Source organism: Emiliania huxleyi (assembly GCF_000372725.1).
Source record: "Emiliania huxleyi CCMP1516 unplaced genomic scaffold EMIHUscaffold_9, whole genome shotgun sequence".
In the NCBI taxonomy this organism is placed as follows: domain Eukaryota; phylum Haptophyta; order Isochrysidales; family Noelaerhabdaceae; genus Emiliania; species Emiliania huxleyi.
Genome location: NW_005195301.1, coordinates 525,800 through 547,065, shown reverse-complemented (window position 1 = coordinate 547,065; position 21,266 = coordinate 525,800). Strand labels below are relative to the sequence as shown.

The 21,266-nt window shown below is 65.2% G+C and overlaps 5 protein-coding genes across 5 annotated transcripts; 2 read left to right on the top strand and 3 right to left on the bottom strand.

Moving 5' to 3' along the window:
- Window positions 1–9,104: 9,104 nt before the first annotated feature.
- EMIHUDRAFT_199020 (hypothetical protein) lies at window positions 9,105–10,073 on the bottom strand (the record flags this gene model as incomplete). The annotated part of the gene is made up of 2 exons (XM_005757724.1): window positions 9,105–9,851; window positions 9,927–10,073. The coding sequence occupies 2 exons, from the start codon at window positions 10,071–10,073 to the stop codon at window positions 9,105–9,107; spliced, it is 894 nt and encodes a 297-aa protein (XP_005757781.1).
- Window positions 10,074–12,469: 2,396 nt separating this feature from the next.
- On the top strand, window positions 12,470–14,440 carry EMIHUDRAFT_97251 (hypothetical protein; the record flags this gene model as incomplete). The annotated part of the gene is made up of 1 exon (XM_005757723.1): window positions 12,470–14,440. One exon carries the CDS (start codon window positions 12,470–12,472, stop codon window positions 14,438–14,440), a length of 1,971 nt encoding a protein of 656 aa, XP_005757780.1.
- A 627-nt stretch (window positions 14,441–15,067) lies between these two features.
- Window positions 15,068–16,100, top strand: EMIHUDRAFT_351053 (hypothetical protein; the record flags this gene model as incomplete). The annotated part of the gene is made up of 2 exons (XM_005757722.1): window positions 15,068–15,523; window positions 15,561–16,100. Coding segments are annotated over 2 exons (996 nt in total), but the record flags the coding sequence as incomplete, so codon positions are not given.
- Window positions 16,101–17,887: 1,787 nt separating this feature from the next.
- EMIHUDRAFT_199017 (hypothetical protein) lies at window positions 17,888–18,916 on the bottom strand (the record flags this gene model as incomplete). Its single annotated transcript, XM_005757721.1, has 3 exons — window positions 17,888–18,008; window positions 18,482–18,599; window positions 18,745–18,916. 3 exons carry the CDS (start codon window positions 18,914–18,916, stop codon window positions 17,888–17,890), a joined length of 411 nt encoding a protein of 136 aa, XP_005757778.1.
- Window positions 18,917–20,363: 1,447 nt separating this feature from the next.
- EMIHUDRAFT_199016 (hypothetical protein) lies at window positions 20,364–21,062 on the bottom strand (the record flags this gene model as incomplete). Its single annotated transcript, XM_005757720.1, has 2 exons — window positions 20,364–20,654; window positions 20,862–21,062. 2 exons carry the CDS (start codon window positions 21,060–21,062, stop codon window positions 20,364–20,366), a joined length of 492 nt encoding a protein of 163 aa, XP_005757777.1.
- Window positions 21,063–21,266: the final 204 nt, after the last annotated feature.

Below are 21,266 nucleotides of genomic sequence, written 5' to 3'. Positions count from 1 at the left end.
CATAACAACAGGGGGCACAGAGGAGGGAACAAGTATAAGCAATCGGAGAAACGAGATCTTTCTATAATGACAATTAAAGAGTTGAAAGAGAGCTAACGAGGAGGTTATGTGGTACTAATCAAGAACAGCAACCAAGACTGGCCGAGGACGACGAAGGACGAAGGCAGCCATGGTGAGCAATGCCGGGTTCAGTTGCCAGGCTCAACAGGGCCTGCTCAGAAGCCGAGCCCAGTACCGACTGGAGGAGCCGGCGAGGCGAGCGGCGGCGAGTCGAGTGGGGGGCTTGGCGGCGGGGCGAGCGGCGGCGAGGCGAGCGGCGGCGGCGGCGGAGGCGGCGGCCGCGGCGGCGGAGGCGCTGCGCGCGCTCCGATTCGCGGCGGAGGCGGCGGACGGGGAGGGGCGCGACGTGCCGGGGGACATGCTGCTGCGCCTGCGCGAGATGCTTCCGCGCGCGTCTTGCCGCGAGGAGCAGGTCGAGTGCACGGCGACGCTGCTTCGCCTCGCCCCCGACGCGTGCCTGCCGGAGGGGCTGCCGGGCGACGTCGTGCTGCAGGTGATCGTCAACCATAGGTCCAAAGTCCAAACGACACACCGGTCGAGCATTAGTCCATGACACAGGCGCTCTGCCGTAGGCGCGAATGGTGATCGCAGCCGCAGAGCTCGACGAGGCCGTCGGCACGGGTGCCGTCGACAACATCAAGTACACGTACGAGGCGATGCTCACTCAGTTCGCTCTGCTCAGCGCTGACAACCCTCTGTCGTCGATGGTGCCGCGGGCGCGGCGCGCGCACCAATCCTTTCACGACGCCGAGTTGTGGCTGCGCGCGAAGGCCGCGGCGGAGGCGAGGGCGGAGGAGGAGGCGGCGTGGCTGGCGAAACAGGGCGACTCGCCTGCATTTTGCGCGGCTGCGCAGCGAGCGCTCGCCGCCGGCTTCTCCTTTGAGGTGCCGCCGGGCCACGCTGGTTCTTGCCGGGGGATGGCCACTTTCCATCCCTCCAACCCTACCTGGGGGCACCCTCGAGGATCCATTTTCGCTCACGCCGATCCCCGCGTGTGCGAGACATCGAACCGCGGCGCAGGAGGTTTGCTATCGCTCGTCGCCGGCGGCAAGAACCGCGCGTCGCTATGCGTGCGAGGCTGGGAGGGGATGCGCGGCGACCGGCCGGGCGGCGTGCTCCGCGCCGCACTCGACGCGCTGCAGCGGCGACTGGAGGCGGCGGACTTTGAGATTGTGCTCAAGTCCGTTCGCGCTCGCTCCAGGGGCAGCGCTCGGCTCGGGCTCTTCTGGCACGTCTTCCCGGTGAACACGGCGCCACCTTTGCGGTTGCTGCGCCCGGCGCGGCGGGCGCAGCGGGTCACGCAGGCCCCGGGGCAGCGCAGGCTGCAGCCCACCCTGGAGGCCATCGGCCGCCAGTGCCTTCAGCTCGAGCCATCCTTTCAGGAGGGCAGCACATCCACGCCGGATTGTGGTAGCGGGCAGAACGAGGCCGAGGAGAGCGATGAGTCAGGCGAAGAGACAGCAGGAGAGAGAACGACGAGAGTGGGAAGAACGCGAGGTGGCATGAAGGTCGCTGCGAGAATTGGTGAGAAACTGCGTGCGGAGAGAGATAGGAAGTGGTAGACGCCCGAGGGTGGGCGACGGCTAACAACACACTTCTCCCCTAAAATCCCTGTGTGGTGGCGCGTACCGTCCTCCCATCCCTCCCTTGGTTTGCCTGCTTTCTTTCTTTCTTTTTAGGACTGGGCACGGGAGATTAGCAACGCGGGCAAACAAGAACCACTCCTTTGGACTCATGATCCCGTACGTGAAGGGTGGGGTTGGCCTGTATAAGGTTTTCCGGAAAACAAAAAGGAAAACAGAGGGTCCCCAGCACTTTGCGTTTCCGGAAATTTCCAGGGAAAACAGAGGGTGTTTGGTGCTCCATTCTGGAAACTCGCTGTTTTCCCTGAGTCTGAGAGCTGGTCTGGGGCAAAATCTAAGGCAAAATTGAGGAAATCGACAAAATACCCAGGCGGTCGCAGGGTAAATTCCAGGTATGCACGGGTTCTCCGGAAAATTCCCGGCATTTTGCCGATTTGGCCTAAAATTTGGCTGATTTTGGGCCCAAACCAGCCTCGACTCGGCTCAGAGCCCAAAATTTGACGATTTCCACGGAGTTTTCCCGGGAAAAGAGAGAGGAAAAGAGAGGGTGTTGTAGAGAAAAAAGGAAAGGAAAACAGACGGGGTGCGAGAGGAAAACCTTATACAGCCTAAGGGTGGGGCCCGTCCGCAGAGAAGGACGATCACGGACACAGGGAACGCGAACGGGAGTTGGGAGCGCATCGCGACACGGAGGGGGGCTGGGCAGGTTCACCCACACGACAAAAAGAAAGACAACGGACAACCGAAGGGAGGGATGGGAGGACGGCACGCCGCCACCACACAGGGATTTCTCGCGGTCGTCCCACTCTCGTCGTTCTTTCCCTGGTCACTTCTTCCTCTGTCGCGTCGCTCTCCTACTCTGCCTCGTCCTGCGACGGCGCCGCCGCCTGCCGGTCCCTTGTTCTCGCGGCTTCTTGCTCCTTTCGGCGCAGCTCCGTCCTCCTCGCTGCATATCCTGACACGAAAGAAAGAAAGAAAGAAAAAGGACACCCCAAGGGAGGGATGGGAGGACGGCACGCCGCCACCCCCACACAGGGATTTTAAGGAGAGGGGTGTGGTGCACTAGCCGTCGCCCTCCCTTGGGCGTCCGCCTCTTCCTATCTCTCTTCGCAGTCTCTCTCCGCTTCTCGCTGCGATCTTCGTGCCACCTCGCGGTCGTCCCCTTCTCGTCGTGCTCTCCCTTGTCGCTTCTTCCTCTGTCGCGTCGCTCTCCTCTGCCTCGTTCTGCGACGCCGCCGCCGCCTGCCGGTCCCTTGTTCTCGCGGCGCGTTCTTTCGCCTTTCGGCGCAGCTCCGCCCTCCTCGCTGCATATCCTGGCCCCTCGAGTCTATCGAGCTCTCCTCGCGCAAGGACGAGTCTTCTGACGCCCACTGCGATCATTTGCCACCCAGTCATATCATTGCTCAGGTCCACTCTCTCTTCGAACACTTGTGCCTTCACGGATGATGCCGGCGCTGGGGCCAGAAAAGGGGTTGTGAGGATCCTAAGAGGGGCGCTCAGGATCCTGACCCGGACGATGGTGCGCTCAAGATCGCACCGTCTGACGGGGGGGCGCTGGGGATCTTGTGCCTCGGAAGGGGGCGCCGCAGATCGCGGCCGGTCAGGTGGGGCGCCGAGGATCTGAGCGCCCCAGCAGGGACAACGCAGATCTTAGCGAAGAAAGAGGCGCTCCCCAGATCTCGACACACGGTCAGTGGCGCTCAAGATCTGCGCTCGTAAACAGGGGCGCTCAAGATCCTGACACGAAAACAACGCACCTAGCTGCTAACTTTAGGCGCCAGAGATCGCGGTGCGTGCCTCGCTGCTACCAGGATCGCGCTCTCTCAACGATGGCGTCCGTGATGTTTGCCTCTGAGGATGGCTTTTGTGACAGCGGCGGCGATGGTAGCGAGGGGGCAGCGGCGACGAGGGCAGCGGTGACGAGGGCAGCGATGATGGCAGCAGATCGCCCACAAAGTGGATGTGTGAGCCAAGGCAACTTCGTGGCTACCTTCGAAAGGCGCTTGCCTATCAGAGGGCGGCGGCGCGCGGGCGGAACAGGAGGCAGTGGTTGAAGTCGACAGGTACCGCACCGCTCTCTTCCACAGGCAGGCGCTAGAGAAGAAGAAGGCGAGCCAAGCCAAGCTGGGGGATGCAGCTCGCGGCAGCTTTGGCGCGCTGGCCACCCTGCTTGCAGAGCTTGAGCCGGAGCACCTGAAGGCAAAGGAGCAGTTCCACGAGCACACGCCCTTCCTCTGCGGTGAGGCTCTGGTTGTGCCGGAGACCGGTACAATTACCATGGCCTTCTCGACAGAGAACCTGCTGCTGAATGCTTACCGGCAGAGCGTCCTTGGTCTTCCGTCATTTGTCTGCATTGACACGACGCATCGCCTAATCTCCGAGGGTATCTCGAGACTCGTGTTGCAGCATGGTTGTCACTCACCCACGTCACCCGCACGCCCCATGCGTGTAGGTCTCTGCTGCATGCCAGTGGGAACCATGAGCCCCACGCAGCACTTCCACACCATTGGTTATGGCATCTGCTCAAGTGAGGACGCGGAGGCTCACAAATATGTCCTCTCCCAGCTGCGTGACGAGGTCAACAAGGTCGTCGCATCGCGGGCAAAGACAGGCACGCGGGTGTGAGAGCTGTGGTAGCATCAGTTAATAGAGGAGTTCGATGTGAGTCCGTGATTTTGGAGAGGTTTGAGTACTGTTATGGATATGTGTATCAGCTCTATCCAACGTCTTTGACGGACACTGCCTATTTGTCGATAACTCTCGTCTAACGCCTTTTACAAAATCACTGCTTCGGCCGTTCGGCCGAGAGGCTTCGGCGTGCGGCTCGACCTTCCATCGAGGGCCGCCCGCGAGACACGCGTGCGGCCCTCTCTGCTCGACCTGTGCCACGGCGCAGGTCGCTCTAGCCCTGCAGCCGCCCGAGCGAGCACGCTCGGGGCGTGTTTCAGCGCTCACCGCGCGAGAGGCCCGGCGTGCCACACAAACCAGTAAAATAGCAGCCTGCGCTGTTACGACTCCATGCGCCCCGTGTTCGCGTACGGCGTGCTCCGCACACCCCACCCGCCCGCACGAGCGTGCGAACGGCTCGGATTCACCCTTCCCCCACCCTCGCCGCTGCCGGCTGGGCGGCGGGCGCCGTCCGCCTTGCGGCGGAGGCGACACTTTGCAACGCGAGCACGCACACTGTAGCTAGCTTTTTCTGGTTGCTTTTGGGGGCGGAAACACGTTTTAATTCACGCGAGGCAGGGCGCACGTGAGAGGCTTCCCGCTCGTATAACCGGTGTTCCCGAGTGTCAGAGACATGTACCCACAAGGCAAGCCCATAGCTTGGCTTACCTCGACTCGTCGAACCGCGCGCACACGCACCGTGGTGTTTCGGGGCTCCTCGAGAGCACGTTGCAGGCGAGGGTTGGGGTGGGGGGTCCACAGGGAGGGCCGCCCACGAGGACGCGTGCGCGGCCCTCTCTGCTCGACCCGTGCCGCGGCACAGGTCGCTCTAGCCCTGCAGCCGCCCGAGCGAGCGTGTGCCCGCACACAAACCAGTAAACAGCAGCCTGCGCTGTTACGACTCCATGTGCCCTGTATTCGCGTACGGCGTGCTCCGCACACCCCACCCGCCCGCACGAGCGTGCGAACGGCTCGGATTCACCCTTCCCCCACCCTCGCCGCTGCCGGCTGGGCGGCGGGCGCCGTCCGCCTTGCGGCGGAGGCGACACTTTGCAACGCGAGCAGCACGCTGTGCTTTTGGGGGCGGAAACACGTTTTAATTCACGCGAGGGCGCACGTGAGGCTTCTCGCTCGTATAACCGGTGTTCCCGAGTGTCGGAGACATGTACCCACAAGCCCATAGCTTGGCTTACCTCGACTCATCGAACCGCGCGCACACGTACCGTGGTGGTGCTTCAGGGGGATCCTCGAGAGCACGTTGCGAGCGAGGGTTGGGGTGGGGGGTCCTTCGCTGATGCGACTCCATGCGCCCCGTGCTCGCGCACGGCGCGCTCCGCATACCCCACCCGCCCGCACGAGCGTGCGAACGGCTCGCCCCACCCTCGCCGCTGCCGGCTGGGCGGCGGGCGCCGTCCGCCTTGCGGCGAGGCGACACTTTGCAACGCGAGCACGCACACTAGGCGGAGGGAGGCAGAGGCGAGGGCGAGGCGGAGGGAGGCGGCGGCAACGGCGAGGCGGACGGCAGCGGCGGCGACGGCGATGCGGAGGGCGGCGGCGGTGGCGGCGACGGGGATCTGGAGGGAGGCGGCGGCGATGGCAATGCGGAGGGAGCCGGCGGTGGAGGGCGAGGTCGGCGGCGCGGCGGCGGGCGGCGGCGGCGAGGCGGCGAGGGAGGCGGCGGCGGTGGCGGCGAGGCGGAGGGAGGCAAAGGAGACGGCGAGGCGGAGGGAGGCGGCGGCGAGGGCGAGGTTGGATGGCGGTGGCGGCGGCGGCGAGGTGGAGACAGGGAGGCGGTGGCGACGGCGAGGCGGAGGGCGGCGCGAGGGCGAGGCGGAGGGAGGCGACGGCAAGGCGGAGCGCGGAGGGGGAGGCGAGGGCGAGGCCGACGGCGGCGAAGGCGACGGCGTTGCGAGGGGCGGCGGCAGCAATGGAGAGACGGAGGGCGGCGGCGGCGAGAGTGAGGCGGACGGCGGCGGCGGTGACGGCGACGCGGACGACGGCCCGTTCTTAGGAGCTGCACAACGGCCTGAACTCTGACCCTAACCCTAACCCTAACCCGACTCCCGCGGACGAAAAACTCGTCAAAACTCCCGCGGACGAAAAACTCGGACCCACGTAGACAAGGAGCGCGCGCCAATGGCCGCCTCCGTGACACTCCCACCTCCTGGGCCGGCGCGGGAGTTTTACTGCCGAGTTTCTCCCGGCCGGCCGCCTCCTGACACGCCCACTGACCGAGCCCATCGAAAAAGTCCGGCGCGCCGCACTGCTCTGACCCCTGCTCGCCCCTGCTTGCCACTGCTCGCCACTGTCGCCTCGGTTGCCGAGGCTGCCGCGCACCCCCTCCCTCCCCCCTTCTTCGAACTGCACCAGCTGGGCTCGAACCAACGACCAAAACGTCCCCGACCCGAACGCTGCACCAACTAGGCCACGCCCCAGGCTCGATTTGCAATACGCACGAAATTGGCCGCTCATAAAGCACTACTCATTTGCCTAAAACCTACCTAATAATCTCGTCACTCGAAGCCCCGCGGCCGCCTCTCGCCTACCGCGCTGCCCTCGCCTGCCACCGCACCGCCCGCGCTCCAGCCTAACCAGCTCTGCATCTCGCAACACACTCATGACAGGGACAGACCAGGCGCAGGAAAAGGGAGCGGGGCCCGAATCCAAGGGACCACCCCGTCGGGCGGAAGAGCTGAGAACTCAGGTCCAGTAGGAAGGCTGCTGGCTCCTGACTCATCCCCCAAATCCCCCACCCCTGTGGCCTGAAACCTTACCGTCGGGTCTCTATTTTAAGAGCAGGTAAACAGCAATAGATCCGGGTGTAGTGCCGGATCAGTTCCTGGAGCCAGGGGGACCGATTCGCGCTTGCCAAGGGACCAATTGCTGGAAGCCTGCGCAGCCTGCGCTCCGGCCGGCAGAGGGCTTGCGACCCGTGGCAGGGTGACAGCCCGCCGGTGGGCGAGCCAAACTCTGGCGGAGGCAGCCCGCTCAGCCCCAGGCGCCCCTCGAACCGGAGGGTGGTCTGCCGAGCGCGGGAGACATATCAGCTTCGCGCCACAGGTAACATGGGGACCGATTCTCGGCAAGTTTGGCAGCGCGGGCAGTGTGAAGGATCGATTGCTGTACAACGAGGGACCGATTCCGTGAGGGCCGGGTATCGATTAGGCCGCTTGAGGGCCGGATCTATTGCTGTTTACCTGCTCTTAAAATAGAGACCCGACGGTACCATTCCACCACCTCACACACACCCCTCCCCTAGGGCTAAGCAGTGCGCGAGCCCACCCAACTTCAGGCGAGACGTCGACCACTCCTCGGGAACAGTTCTGTCAGTGGCTGCACTAGACGCCCATAGAGGCGCGCGGCGCGGGCGGATGACTAGGGGAGAAAAAGCGGAGATCCTAGCTCGCTGGGAGACGTGCGCAACCTAAAGTTAGGAATAGGGGAGAAGTGTCAGTGTGAGGGGAGGGCGTACGCCGGCGTTTTTGCCTTTGAAAACTGAACAGTTTTTTTGGCGACGCGGACGACGGCCCGTTCTTAGGAGCTGCACAACGGCCTGAACCTTGCCCCTAACCCTACCCCTAACCCTAACTAACCCTAACCCTAACCCTCGGCCGGGCTGGTGCTGTATAAGGCGCGCGAGGCTGGGTGCTGTGCTACCTTGCGTCACTCCCGTGCGGCCCGTTCTTAGGAGCTGCACAACGGCCTGAACTCTGACCCTAACGAACCCTAACCCTAACCCTAACCCTAACCCTAACCCTAACCCTAACCCTAACCCTAATCCTCGGCCGGGCTGTGTTGTATGTTTGGCTTTGTTTGCAGTCGGTGTGCGCGTTTCCTAGTCAAAACGTCGCATTCGGTTCGCATTTGCACCCCCAGTCCCATTCCATTCGCCTTCGAGGCGAATCGGTATGACTGGGGCACTTGGAGCGGAGCACTTGGCACACTGGGCAAATACTCTGATCGCGCTCGCCCCGTGTCCGTGCCCCACAAACAGCTCGTAGTCTTCTTCAGAGAGATTTTTAGAAGCCAACAAGAAATGTGTCACACAGAGTGATTTGCGCTCGGCAGCTTGTCGACTACCAGCCGGAGCCGGAGTCGGAACCGTAGCCGCTGTTCTTCTTCTGTCTTCTTTCTGCCAGTTTATGTGTCTCTGGGGCGCCCCCTCTGGGAACAACGTCTCATCCTCCCCGAGGCTCTCCTGTCGGGACACGACGCGCTCAAAATTCTTTTGCAAGCTGTGCCTTTTGTGGTGCTAGTTCGTGCCAGTCTGCTGTGAGAGGGGCTTGTATTCGTAGAATTCTTTTGCAAGACGAGCTGGGCGGCCGACGGCAGCCGCCCAAGGCCCAGCCACAAAGCCGCTCCGATTGATGGTCGGCTGTGCCAACGGCAACTGCCCGGGCTGCCGAATCAAGCGTGATCCTCATAGCTCCAAGGAGGCCGACTGCAGTGGCGATGGGTTTGACCACTACGAGGAGTGAGCGTCCGCCTGCATTTCTCTCCTCCGGTCTCTAAAGCGCTGAGCGATTCCTCCGATCGAACTAACACCCATCAGCGCCCCTTCTAGGTGGTGCTGCAACTGCTTGCGAGGAAAGTTCAACTGGCGCTACTACGATGACGCGTCCTGCCGTCAGTGCAAGGCACGAGCCGACGCGGCGGCGCCACGACCCGCACCACCTGCGCCGCCGCCAGAGTCGTAGTACAGTTTTCGATTCCGCAAGACAAAACAAAGACACGAGACTGAGGAGAGACAACAAGTGGCGGGTTGTCGTTTGAGAGGTGGCTGGGCCATCAGCATCACGCCGCTGCCGGTGCCGGTCCTCGCGCCATCGTCGCGGCCGGCGGCCCGCGTGTGCGGAGAAGCACCTCTGCCCCGAGGAGCGGCTCGCCTGTTGCGTGGCTGCGCAGCTCGCCGCAGCCGAGTGCCGCGAGGCAGCGGCCGAGCAACCAGGAGGCGCAGCAGCAGCCGCAGAGGGAGCTCAGGTTCCCGCCACGGTCGCGCGCAAAGTCGGACGGCACGTACTCGTTGGCGGGCCGGACGGACGAGGGGGGCAGCAGCTTCGCCTCCATGAACGCCGCCGCAACCAGCTCCGAGCAAAACAGCGAGTGCCGCAGCTCTTCTCGGTTGCGCAGCACGCCGCAGCAATCGAGCGCGTCGACGGCGCCGGCAGTCATCTCCCCAGAGCGTCGCTCGTACGGCACGTCCGCGAGCGCCTCGAGCGCCGCGAGGAGCGAGCCTCGCTGCTCACTCGTGAGCGGCTCGCGCAGCCTGCGGACGGCCAGTCGCTCGTAGGTCCAGGGCGGCGAGCTGTGCTGCAGCGGGCCCTCGGCCAGCGCCGCGACAAACTGGCTGAGCCGGTACATCTGAGGGCCAGACTGCTGTGAGGCCCACGCGTCGGCCGGCCTGGCGGCGGAGAAGTGGAGCGGGCGCGTGCAGAAGGGGTAGTAGCGTGTGGACCCGCTGTCGACGACGTACGGCACACCCTCCCGCACCACGACCACACCCACATGGTCCCAGCGGCAGGTCCCGATCGAGTTGAGACCCTACACACACGGCAGCGGAGGTGGAGGCGGTGAGGCTGGGTGTGGTGACGAGTGCGCGGGCAGGGTGGCGCGCACCGGCGTCCTGCCGCTCGGGTTTGCGCCAGCGAGGAGCAGGTCGCCAGTCTCGAGATCCACGCCGCTCGGATCGACGGCGGGCGGCGCGAAAAAGGCCTCCCAGCAGCGGACGGTGGCAGCGTCGGAGGCGTCGAGGCAGGAGTTCATGAACGTCGAGGGAGTGGCGGCGGCAAAGCAACCTGGGTTGTAGGGCGGCGAGAGGCCTGTGTCCGGAATAGGTGGATGAGGATAGAGGCACGGCGTGGGAGGCTGTGGCGCCGATGGCGGAGGCGGGGGACTCTCACTCTGTGGCGGTGCTCGACGGCAACCTGTATGCTGTGGGCGGGTACAACGGTGACTACTTCAGCTCAGTCGAGCGGTACGACCCGGCGTTGGATGCGTGGGAAGCGTTGGCGCCGATGGGTCCGGCGCCTCAGGGCCAGGGTCGAAAAAGCAGCTGCTGTTCGGCAGGGTCGCCTGCAGGTGTGGATAAAAGAAAAGAAGTGCGAGCTTCTAGAGACCTATACGAACGTCGTGTCTTTTTTACGGTCTGCGTCTTTTTTGTGCGTTCGAGGCCATATCTCGGGACTGCGTGCTCGTACTACCATGAAACCTATGCTCGGGGTGAAGCTCTCATCGAGACCTTTCAGAATCATACAGGGTTTGATATCATTGGAGCAAGTGGCGAGGAGTTATACTCGTCGACACAAAAGTGTCTTTTTTACGCAGGCCGTGCCTCTCCCCCCTCTCTGAGCCAACAATACTAATCTCGGTGTCGAACCACCAGCCCGACGCTCACTACAGTTAGTTTACGGGTAGCCCCAGCAGGGTGGCGCCCTGAGGGAGGGTGTAGAGGATGTAGAGTGTAGAGCGCTGTAGAGCTGTAGAGCTGTAGAGCGCTCTGGAGCGCTGTAGAGCTGTAGAGCTCTACATCCGCCGCATGACGAACTGCCTGCGTTGGTAGAGCGATGACCGATGTAGAGGCGCTCCCTACAACGTGAAATCTCTACAACAAACTCTACATCATAAGCGGCGAGCGAGGCACGGTCGCTCTCCGACATGAGGCGCGTTGCACTTGCCAGTGCTGCCCTGGCCTTCTGTGTGCCCGCCCAATGGGTGGGAGGTGCCTCTGCTGCAGCTGTGGCATGCCTCACGGCTGCGACTGGCCTGTCGACCATTCCGACGAGGGATTTCTCTCTCTCGCGCGCCTTCGGCTCGCTCGCCGACACACGCCACTGCGCTATCGGTTCGCACACCCCGTCGACCACGATGTCGACGACTCCGCCGACGACTCCGACCTGACTCACATCAAAGGTCCGAAAAGATTGACAAAGCGAGTTACGGTTACTCGACTCGAGCCGTACGTGAGGTGCCTCTGCTGCTATGGCATGCCTCACGGCTGCGACTGGCCCAGACTCCCTTCACACACTCTCTCTCTCCTAGAGTCCCGTGGCGTCGTCCTGGAGTCCGGAGGTTCCGTCCGTCCCGTCTCGTGACCGTCTCCGTGCCACCAAGACTCGACCTTACTATCCCAGAGTCGGCCGCCGGGCGGGGGCGGGCGTCTGCCCGCCCAGGACGCTCCGGCCGAACGGCGTGTAGTAACGCATAAAGAGCTGGCACTGCGGCAGTCGCAAGAGGCGAAGGTGATCAACTCCAGCCGCACGCGCCGGCTGGGCGATATTGCCGGCAACTCGGCGGTCCCCAGGCAGGACAGAGCGTTGTTCGGCCTACCGGACGCTCGGCCATCCGCTGTCTGCACCACCTTACTGATCGTGATGTTGATCCCTAACCTGCGGTCCTTCACCGCAATCGCTATTTCGCCTTTTTCAAAAGCACGACTTGCGCCCTCGGGCCGCGGAAACCAATTTTCGCGGAAATCGCTCGGCGTGGATTTTCCTTGCTGCCCTGTTTCCATAACGCAACAAAAACCAAGTTTCTTTTTTGTGTACCTGTGTTAGAACCGCTAAGCGCTATGGAGGACCCGTCGCCAGGCGACGCAGAGCAGACGACGGGGAGGCGGAGAGCAGACGCGCAGGGCGAGACGAGGGAGGGAGCAGGACTTTGCGGAGATCAGCAGGAGGATGTGTACGAAGAGATTCGGAGCAGCAGGGTCCAGGGACCCCTCCCGAGGGACCATGTCCGTGTGGAAGACGGCTAGTGCGCTACGTAGTCCCCCATCGGGAGGACGACCCCGGCTCGAGGCCATCTCGCTGGCCTCTCCGCAGGCCCCCCCGACCGCGTCGAACTCATCGGCGCGGGCTCTCTCGGCTACGGGACCGGCCCCAGCTTCGGCTGCGGGCTGACAAGCTGCCGAGCCCAAATCACTGTGAGAGTCGTGATTTCTTGTTGGTTTTCTAAAAGCTCTCTCTCTCTCTCTCTCCTTCCTTCCATTTCGCGGAAAGTAGACTGTGGCCTGCTCTCAGCTGTCCGACTATTTCCAGCGGTCTGCCTCACAGGCGCCTTTCACAGCCTCATGCGTCTCACCGCGGCCAGCCAGGCATCTACAGACCCACACAACCCCTTCCCCCCTCCCCAACCCCCAACGCGGACGTCCTCTTTCAGGCATGACGACGGGATTGGTGGCCTCTGCGGTGGAGGCCTCACTGGTCGTCCTCGCGTCGGTGCTGCTCGCCGTCCCGCTGCACGCCATTGGCTGGACGGCCGAGGCGGCGGCGCTTCCGCTCGTGTGCCTGGGCGCGGCCGCCGTCGGCCTCCACCTCCCAGCACCCGCCATCGTGCGCCGCCTCGGATGCTGCTCGCTTCGGCGCGCACCCTCGATGGGCCTGGCGCTGGGCTGCTGCTCCCCGTCGCTGCTGCTGTGCGCGATGGCGCTCGCAAACGTACGTGCGGCCACGCCGGCGGCACCGCTCCTCCGGGCGCACCTCTGGGCGCTGCTCGGCTGTGCAGTCCAGCCGCCGCTCGTGCTGCTGCTGCAACCGCTGGCGGCGTCCCTCCCGTGGTGGAGCGCGCCGCTGCTCTCCGCGCTGCCGCCGCTGCTGACGCTGGCCGTGGCCGCCCCCGAGGGCGCCGACCCCGGCATCACGCTCGTATCGCTCCTCACTCACGTGGCCGCCCTCGCCTGGTCGACCGCGATGGTGCGCCGGTCCTTCACGCTTGGCGAGGCGGCCGCGCTGGCGCAGGGCGTCGCCGCACTCTCCGCCGACGCGCTCCTCATGACGCGCTGCACTCTCGCTGCCGGCGGGCCGGCGGCGACGCCGTGGGGGCACTGGGGGCGCCTGTGCACTGCCCGCGAGCCAGAGGCAATGGGTATCGAGGCCGTCCTCGCGGGCGGCCTCGCGCTCACGGCGGCGGCCGCCGCCGTCCTTGCACCGCTGCGTGGCCGCGCCTCGCCCTCCGCGCGCGCCGCGCTCCTTGTCGGCGGCATCGCCCTCGCCCTAGGCGGCGTGCTGCTGCCGTGGCTCGAGGCGCTCGTCGGTGCCGCCCCGCTCCGGTGGCTCCTCTCGTCCCTCACCGGGCCTGGCCGGCCGGCCCTCGTCGCCTACTGGGCCGCCGCCACGCCGATCGGCTGCGTCGCCGCCGCGTGCGTCGCGCCACCGCCGCTCTCGCCGGAGGATGCCAGGCGGGACGCCGAGGCAGAGGCGCTCGCAGAGGCCGAGGCGGAGGCGCTCGCAGAGGCGGAGAGCACGCTCGCGGCGGCGTCTGCGTCTGCGTCGGCGGCGTCGTCTGCGTCGGCGGCGTCGTCTGCGTCGTCTGCGTCGTCTGCGTCGGCGGCGTCGGCGGCGTCGGCGGCGTCGGCGGCGGCGTCGCCGCCGCCGCAGCCGCTCGAGCCCGAGCCGTCGCCTGGGCCCGAGGCGAGCCGCCGCCGGGCGCGGCGCGCGCGGCTGCTGCTGGCGCGCAAGATCTTCCACCTGCTCGCGGTGGCTCTGTTTTGCCCCGCCATAGTGCTCGCGCCGAGCCTCCTCGCGCTCGCTCTCGCCGCGGTGGTGCCCGCCTTTGCCCTCCTCGAGCTCGTGCGCGTCGGCGCGCTGCCGCCGCTCGCGCGCCCGCTCGCCGCCTTCCTCGCCGCCTTCCTCGACAGCCGCGACGCGGGCACCCTCGTACTCACCCACATCTACCTCCTCGCGGGCTGCGCCCTCCCGGTCTGGCTGCAGAGCGCGCTGCCCCCCCCGCCGCCGGCCTCTCGCGCGCCCCTCGCCGCCGCCGCCGTCCGCGGCGCGCCGCTCGCCGGCGTGCTCGTCCTCGGGGTCGGCGACGCGATGGCCTCCCTCGTCGGCGTGCGCTTCGGGCGCACGCGCTGGCCGCGCAGCCGCAAGACGCTCGAGGGCTCCGCGGCCGCGGCCGGCTCGACCCTGCTGGCGCTGCTGCTGCTGCTGCACGTGAGCAGCCCGGACGGCGCGCCGGCCGATGCACGCACGTGGGCCGCCCTTGCCGGCGGCACTGCGGTCGCCTGTCTGCTCGAGGCGGCCACCGACCAGATCGACAACCTCTTCCTTCCCGTCGCCTATCAGACGTGGCTGCTCATCGCCGCCGTGCTCGAGCCGTGGTGCCGTGATTCGTCGTGCGGCGAGGGGTGACGCCCCCCCCGTCTCGCGGTTCGAGCTCGTATTTTAACTGAGAAATTTATGTCCTTCGTTAAAGAGAGAAAACTTTTGAGTTGGGCAGGTTCCAGCATCCACGATCCAAGGACCAGGTTACCTGTGTCGACTAGCTGGCCTCACCCCGCATACGATAGAGTCGCGCTCCCAATATACGTGTCTCGTGTGCTGTGTGCATATCACTTTTGTGACGGTGTTACAACTTTTTTGATCAACCATATCTCGATAACTACCATGTCGACGCTCATGAAAGTAGGCGCAATCAACTGGGCGCCCTCAAAGTTGTAACACCGTCACAAAGTGATGCACGTATTTGGGAGCGCGACTGCACATCTTACCCCTTCTGCCCCTCCTGAGCCCTCCTGCGCCCCCCCAGGCTAGATGGAGTAGTCACAGATAAGCGTGCGTGCGTGCGTCCCGTGCCCAGTCCTCGAGGCCAGCGTAAAATTCTTTTCTTCGCGATGTCCACCCCGCCGCGCCTGGCGAGTAGAGGCACACGCACGCTCTCTCGAGGTCTCTTGGAGCAGAGCCCCGGCGAGCCCTCGAAAGAACCCAATGGGTCCCTCGAGAGGGGTACCCTGGGTGGGCGGGGCCTCTACTCGCCAGCCGCCGCGCCGCCGCTCGCGCCGCCTCGCCTCCGCCCCCACCGCCGCCCCCTCGCCAGACACGCCGCCGCCCGCCCGCCTGCTCGACCTTCCCAGGGAGCTCCTCGAGCGCGCCCTCTCCCGCTGCGACCCCGCCGACATCGCTCGCGTCGCGGCCGTCTCGCTACTCTTCCACGCCTCGCTTGCGGAGGAGGGCATCCGCTTGTGGGCGCAAGAGCGCGGCTTCGAGCTGCCGGCGCAGCCAGAGGGCGAGGGCTGCGCCGTGCGGTGGCTGTGCTGTTCGGCGCTGCTGCGCGAGTCCAACGCGCCGGCGAGGGTGTCAGCAGGCGAACGGCACAGCGTCTTCATCGACGGCGAGGGGCGGCTCTCGTCGTGCGGGTCAGCGGCAAGGGAGGGCGAGGAGGAGGAGGATGACGACGACGAGGAATTTCCAGGCCTTCTCGGCCACGGCGAGGGCGTGACGCAGCTCAACACGCCGACCCGCCTCCCGTCAGCTGGGTGACGAGCGCGCCGTGAGCGTGGCGGCTGGAGCATACCACAGCCTCGCCCTCACCGCCGACGGATCTGTGTGGAGCTGGGGCGGTGGATTCTCTGGCCAGTTGGGCCACGGCGACGAGCAGGACCAGCTGCTGCCCAAGAAGATCGAGACCTTTGCTGGCCGGCGCGTCGTCGCTGTGTCGGTTGGGCTGTACCACAGCATCGCCATCACTGCTGACGGCAGCGCCTGGAGCTGGGGCGATGGAGACTACGGCCGGCTGGGCCACGGCGACCAGCAGGACCAGCTGCTGCCCAAGCAGGTCGAGGCCTTCGCTGGGCAGCGCGTCGTCGCTGTGTCGGCTGGAGCCCGCCATAGCCTCGCCACCACGGCCGATGGCGCCGCTTGGAGCTGGGGCCTTGGAGGCGCTGGCCGGCTGGGCCACGGCGACCAGCAGCGCCAGCTGCTGCCCAAAAGGGTCGAGGCCTTTGCTGGGCGGCGCGTCGTCGCTGTTGCGGCTGGAGGCATCCACAGCCTCGCCATCACCGCCGATGGCGCTGTCTTGAGCTGGGGCGATGGAGTCTCTGGCAGGTTGGGCCACGGCGACACGCAGAACCAGCTGCTGCCCAAGAAGGTCGAGACCTTTGCTGGCCGGCGCGTCGTCGCTGTGTCGGCGGGAGATCGCCACAGCATCGCCATCACCGCCGACGGCGCCGTCTGGAGCTGGGCTATGGAGCCTCTGGCCAGCTGGGCCACGGCGACCAGCAGAACCAGCTGCTGCCCAAGCAGGTCGAAGCCTTCGCTGGGCAGCGCGTCGTCGCTGTGTCGGCTGCGGAATACAATAGCTTCGCCATCGCCGCCGACGGCGGTGTTTATGCTTGGGGTCTGGGCGAACGCGGCTGCCTTGGGGCCACGGAGAGGACCTGTCGCACCAGCTGCTGCCCAAGAAGATCGAGCGATTCGGGGAGAGGGGGCTGGGGCAGTGAGAGGGTTTGCTCGCGATATTCTTATAGTGTGTTGAGCACGGGAAAAAGGCCATTTCTGATGCGCGCACCGCGGGCCGCACACATAGAGTCCCGCGCCTCGCCACTATGACGGCCACACGGCCGCAGCTCGTGTGCGTGTGGCCGGCTTTGTCCGGAGTGAATACTCCAACGCGCTCGTCGGTGACGGTGTCCTCCAACCTGCGCCGCGCTCGGCGAACCTCGACAGCGCTTTCGGTGGCATGCAGCTCTTTGCGCCTGAAGCCTGGAGAGCAGCTCCTCGGCTGCTCACACGCTCTGCACAGTTGACACAGCCTACTGTGCGGCTACCACAGCTGTGACAGCGATGGGCTCGCCCTCACTGGCCCTCAGTCACTTGTGCTGTGGCTTGTGTGAGCGACACTGCTCGGCGACTGCCGGCACACTGTGAGACCATGGGTGTGAGGTAAAACCACGCTACCAATTCTTGGTCACATCGGCCCCGAGGTCAGATCCTTCTACTCTGTTAGTGATCTGTGATCTGTGAGGGTCCGCCCGCAGGCGCATTTTGTATACCGAGGCGGTGCCCGGTGCCGAACCTGTCGGACCTTAAGACAGCGTTGTAGATCCCTGGGCGAGGGTGGTGGAGAGGGCGGTCCGTCGGCGCCAAACCACCTCCCACCGAGGTGGGCAGGTTCCACGCGTTCCCGGACCGCCCCGTTGGAGGTAGGCCGCTCGTCTAGCCAATCAGCCTTAAGCGAGCGGCCTGGCCGTTGGAATGGCCCAAGACCGGTCCCCGTCGGGAGGGATCGTCTGGCGGAGGTGATCCTCAAGAGGTGATCTACCGTCACCTCGCCGGCGTGCCCGGCGAGTTCGGCTTAGATCTCCCCTCCCGCGCCAGACAGTCCCTGTGGTGGTCACGCGGCCTCTGGCTGGAACGGGATCTACCTCGCAAGCGAGTCACCCGGGCCGGCGCGCGTCTTCCGGGAGAGGGGCGGGAGCGAGGGACCTCCTTAGTAAGCCGGCATGCAGGCGCATGCGCGGCCGTTCAGAAACTTTCCCGGCCGCTGGAATGGCTGCGCTCCCGCCCCTCACGCCGGGTTGAGGGGAGGACGACTGTCTCCGCAGGCGGACCTCAGTTACGAGCCGCCCTCCCCTCGAGACGCGAGGCCAGCGCACTCGGGGCCGAGCCCCAGCGTGCACCGTCCCACACGCCTCACGCGGCCTCTGGCTGGAACGGGATCGCAAGCGAGTCCCCCAGGCCGGCGCGCGTCTTCCGAGAGAGGAGCGGGAGCGAGGGACCTTCTTAGTTGTCCGGCATGCAGACGCATGCACGGCCGTTCAGAAATTTTCCCAGCCGTTGGAATGGCTGCGCTCCCGCCCCTCACCGGGCCGCGAACGGGTAGTAGACGTTGGCGCCGAAGAGGGAGGAGTCGCCGAAGGTCGGGTAGTCGTCGGTCATGCGGGGGGAGGAGGAGTCGGCGAGCAGCAGGGAGGAGAAATGCCTGAGAGGGTTGGGAGGGAGGCGTGAGGCGCAAGGTGAGGGGCGTGGGGGCGCGGGGCGCGGGGCGTGCGTGGGACGCGAGGCGTGAGGCGCAGGGCGTGGGGCGGGAGGGCGCGGGGCGCTCGAGTGAGGGCAGGGTGTGTTGTGTGTGTGTGTGAATGTGTGTGTGTGTTGTGTGTATGTGTGTGTTGGTTTGTTTGTGCGAGGGCTGGGCGGGGCAAGGCAGGGCGGCGCGAGCGGCGAGCGGCGTCGGCGAGTTCGGCGACGAAGAGAGGCGATGGTGACGTACACGGCGGCAGCGTTCACGGCAGCAGCGCCGGTGGCGGCCCCGCGCGGCAGCGGCGGCGCCCTGAGTGAGGCAGACTGCCCTCCACAGCCTGCTGGGAATGCTCCCGACGAGCGGCGCGCCATGCGGGCCCGCCGCGGGCGACGCGGGCGGCGAGCCGACACGCGTGTCGCAGGCGTAGACAGCACTGGCGAAGCGAGGCGGCTGGCGCCGGCCCCGGAGGCGGCTGCAGTAAGAGCAGCGAGGCAGAAGTCACTGTCCATAGCGTACTGAGCAGGCTGCCATCGAGCAGCGCGCCATGCGGGCCTGCCGCCGGCGACGAGATTGGAGAGCCGACAGGCATCGAAGGGGTAGGTACTGAGGAGGGCCATCGCGCCCGAGGCGGTCCGCGCCGGCCCTGCAGGCCGTCTCAGAGAGCCTGGCGAGGCTGTACAGAATGCCGAGAGCATACTGGGCAGGCTGCCGTCGAGCGACGAGCCATGCTGGCTCGTCGCAGGCGGTGAGGTCGAGGAGCCGATCGGAGCGCCGCAGAGGCTGCCGACCACTGCCGTTCGCCCTCGGGCCCAGGGGTGGAAGGCAAGCTTCCTGGCGTTTCTGGCGAGCGTCCAGACGTCGCAGAGCATCCGGCAGGCGCGCAGCGACCCAAATTTTTGCTCACCGCACGGCCGTGCGAGCCGTCGGTCGGTGGTGATGGTCGGCGTCGGCGCGCGCCGCCCAACGCGGCGGCGGTGGGCGTCATGTGGCGGGCGTGGGAAAGAGCATTGTCCGAATTGCGCCGATAGCTGTGTGGTCTGTCTGTTAGTGACAAGACTTGTCTACTCGCTGGAGCCGAGCAGGAGGGCCCGGCGCACAACCCCTGGTCAACTCACGGTCCACACCCCGTAGCACATTGCACAAATCGCCGTCTTCCATCCTGGATTCGCCTCTCGAAACTCTCGGAGATGTTCGCAGGTGGCGAATCAGGTGGCAAATAGGCACGTGGGCGACGCGTGGAAACACAGAGCCTTGCACCCGTTCGCCCTTCTCATCACTGCCCCGGCGCCCACGCCTCAACCGCTTCTTGGGCAGCAGCTGGTTCGACAGGTCGTCCCCGTGGCCTAGGCAGGCGTCCTCGCCCTTGCCCCAGCTAAAGAAGGCGCCGTCGGCGGTGAGGGCGAGGCTGTGGTGATCTCCAGCGGACACAGCGACGCACTGGCCGGCAAAAGCCTCGACCTTCTTGGGCAGCAGGTGGGGCTGCGCGTCGCCGTGGCCCAGCTTGCCATAGCCTCCATAGCCGGATGAAGATTCTGCCCCACACAGCCCCTTACCCCTTCACCCTCGCCTCGCTGCTTGGTGTTTCTGAACACGTAGACGACCACGCTGTGGGGGTTGTGTGCGGGTTGTGTCTGGGAGGGAGGGAGTGGGCGGCGCGTGCAGGTTGCTCACCCACGGCACCGGGCCGGTGCTTGCACTTTGAATGCCGTGGGGGCTCCTGCCCGTGTCCGGGCGTGGAGATGCGAGGGTCGCCCCCCCTTGCCCCACCACTTTGTGTGTGTGGAGACGTTTACCTTACCTTACCTTTACCTTACCTGTGTTGGAGCCTGCACGTACTTTTCCGGCAAACAAAAAGGAAAACACAGGGTCCCCAGCACTTTCGACTTTGCGTTTCCGGAAATTTCCAGGGAAAACAGAGGGAGTTTGGTGCTCGGCATTCTGTTTCTCTCGAGTTTCCCTGAGTCTGAGAGCTGGATGCTCGTGGTCTGGCTCTAGCCTCTGTCTGGGGCAAAATCTGAAGCAACGTTGAGGATGAATCGGCAAACTACCCGGGTATTTTCCAGTATTCCCAACAAAATACCCGAAAACAAACAATCCCTCTCTCTCTCTCTAATACCCGTAATCCCGTATGCTGCCGATTTTGAAGAAGAATCTCTCTCTCTCCGATTTTGCTGATTTTGGCCCCCAAACAGCCTCAGACTCGGCTCAGAGCCCCCCAAAATGACGATTTCCACGGAGTTTTCCCGGGGAAATAGAGAGGAAAAGCGTGGGTGCTCTAGAAAAAAACCGCTCCGCAACGTCGCACCGATGCTGCCCTCACCAGCGAATGCGTCCTGGCTCACAGCCTGACGGCGCAGCCTGATCGTATTTAGCGCGGCGAGATGGCTCCTGGAGCGTGTCCCAGGCCTGCTCGATCTTCTGATAGAAAGATCTGCGTTGCCCGCTCGTGGCTGTTTCTGTGTTCGTCCGGATGCCAGCGCGTTTCTGCAGCTCTCTGTGCTGGGCCGCTATCTGCTCATGGGTCGCATTCGGCGGAACACCCAGCACTTCGTACGCCGTTGCTGCTGGGTTGAGGATCCGTGCAGCCTCTCGCTCCCGCTCCCGGTCCTGCGTAGCACGTGTGTGAAGCGCGTGTGTCGGGGGCGGGCAACGCACCGCCATGATGCATATGCGAATGTTCGGTCGAGTTCGGCGCGGCGATTTAGCATCACGCGAGACACCGGGATACACCAAAACTAAATTCTTATCCAAAACTTGAAGCCCGCCCCCTGCGTGCGTCCCGGTACACACACACAGACGGCGGTTGCACCCAACCGGGCCGCCGCCGCCGTGCAGAGCGGCGGCGCCGCCATTCCCGCCGCCGTGCTGCGCCGCGCCAGAGACGGAGGCGGAGATCCTCCACGGCCGATCAGCGGCAGCGCTTGTCGGGTGGCACAGCCCAGGTTCAGGCGAGGCGAGCGGGTCGTGTACGTGCGTGAGGGCAGCCTCGCTGCAGCCATCGTGCAGCAGGTCCATACCGACGACCCGGGCGAGATTTATTACACGATCCTGCTAAACGGCGCCGAGCGGCAGACGCCCGAAGGCAGGCTGCGACCAGAGACTGTAGAGCTGAGCTCTTCAGACGAGGACGAGGTAGTGGTGACGCGCTCCGTCAGCCGCGAGCAGCGGGACCGCGAGGCGCGCGCCAACGCCATCGACCTCGACGCGGCGGCGACGCAA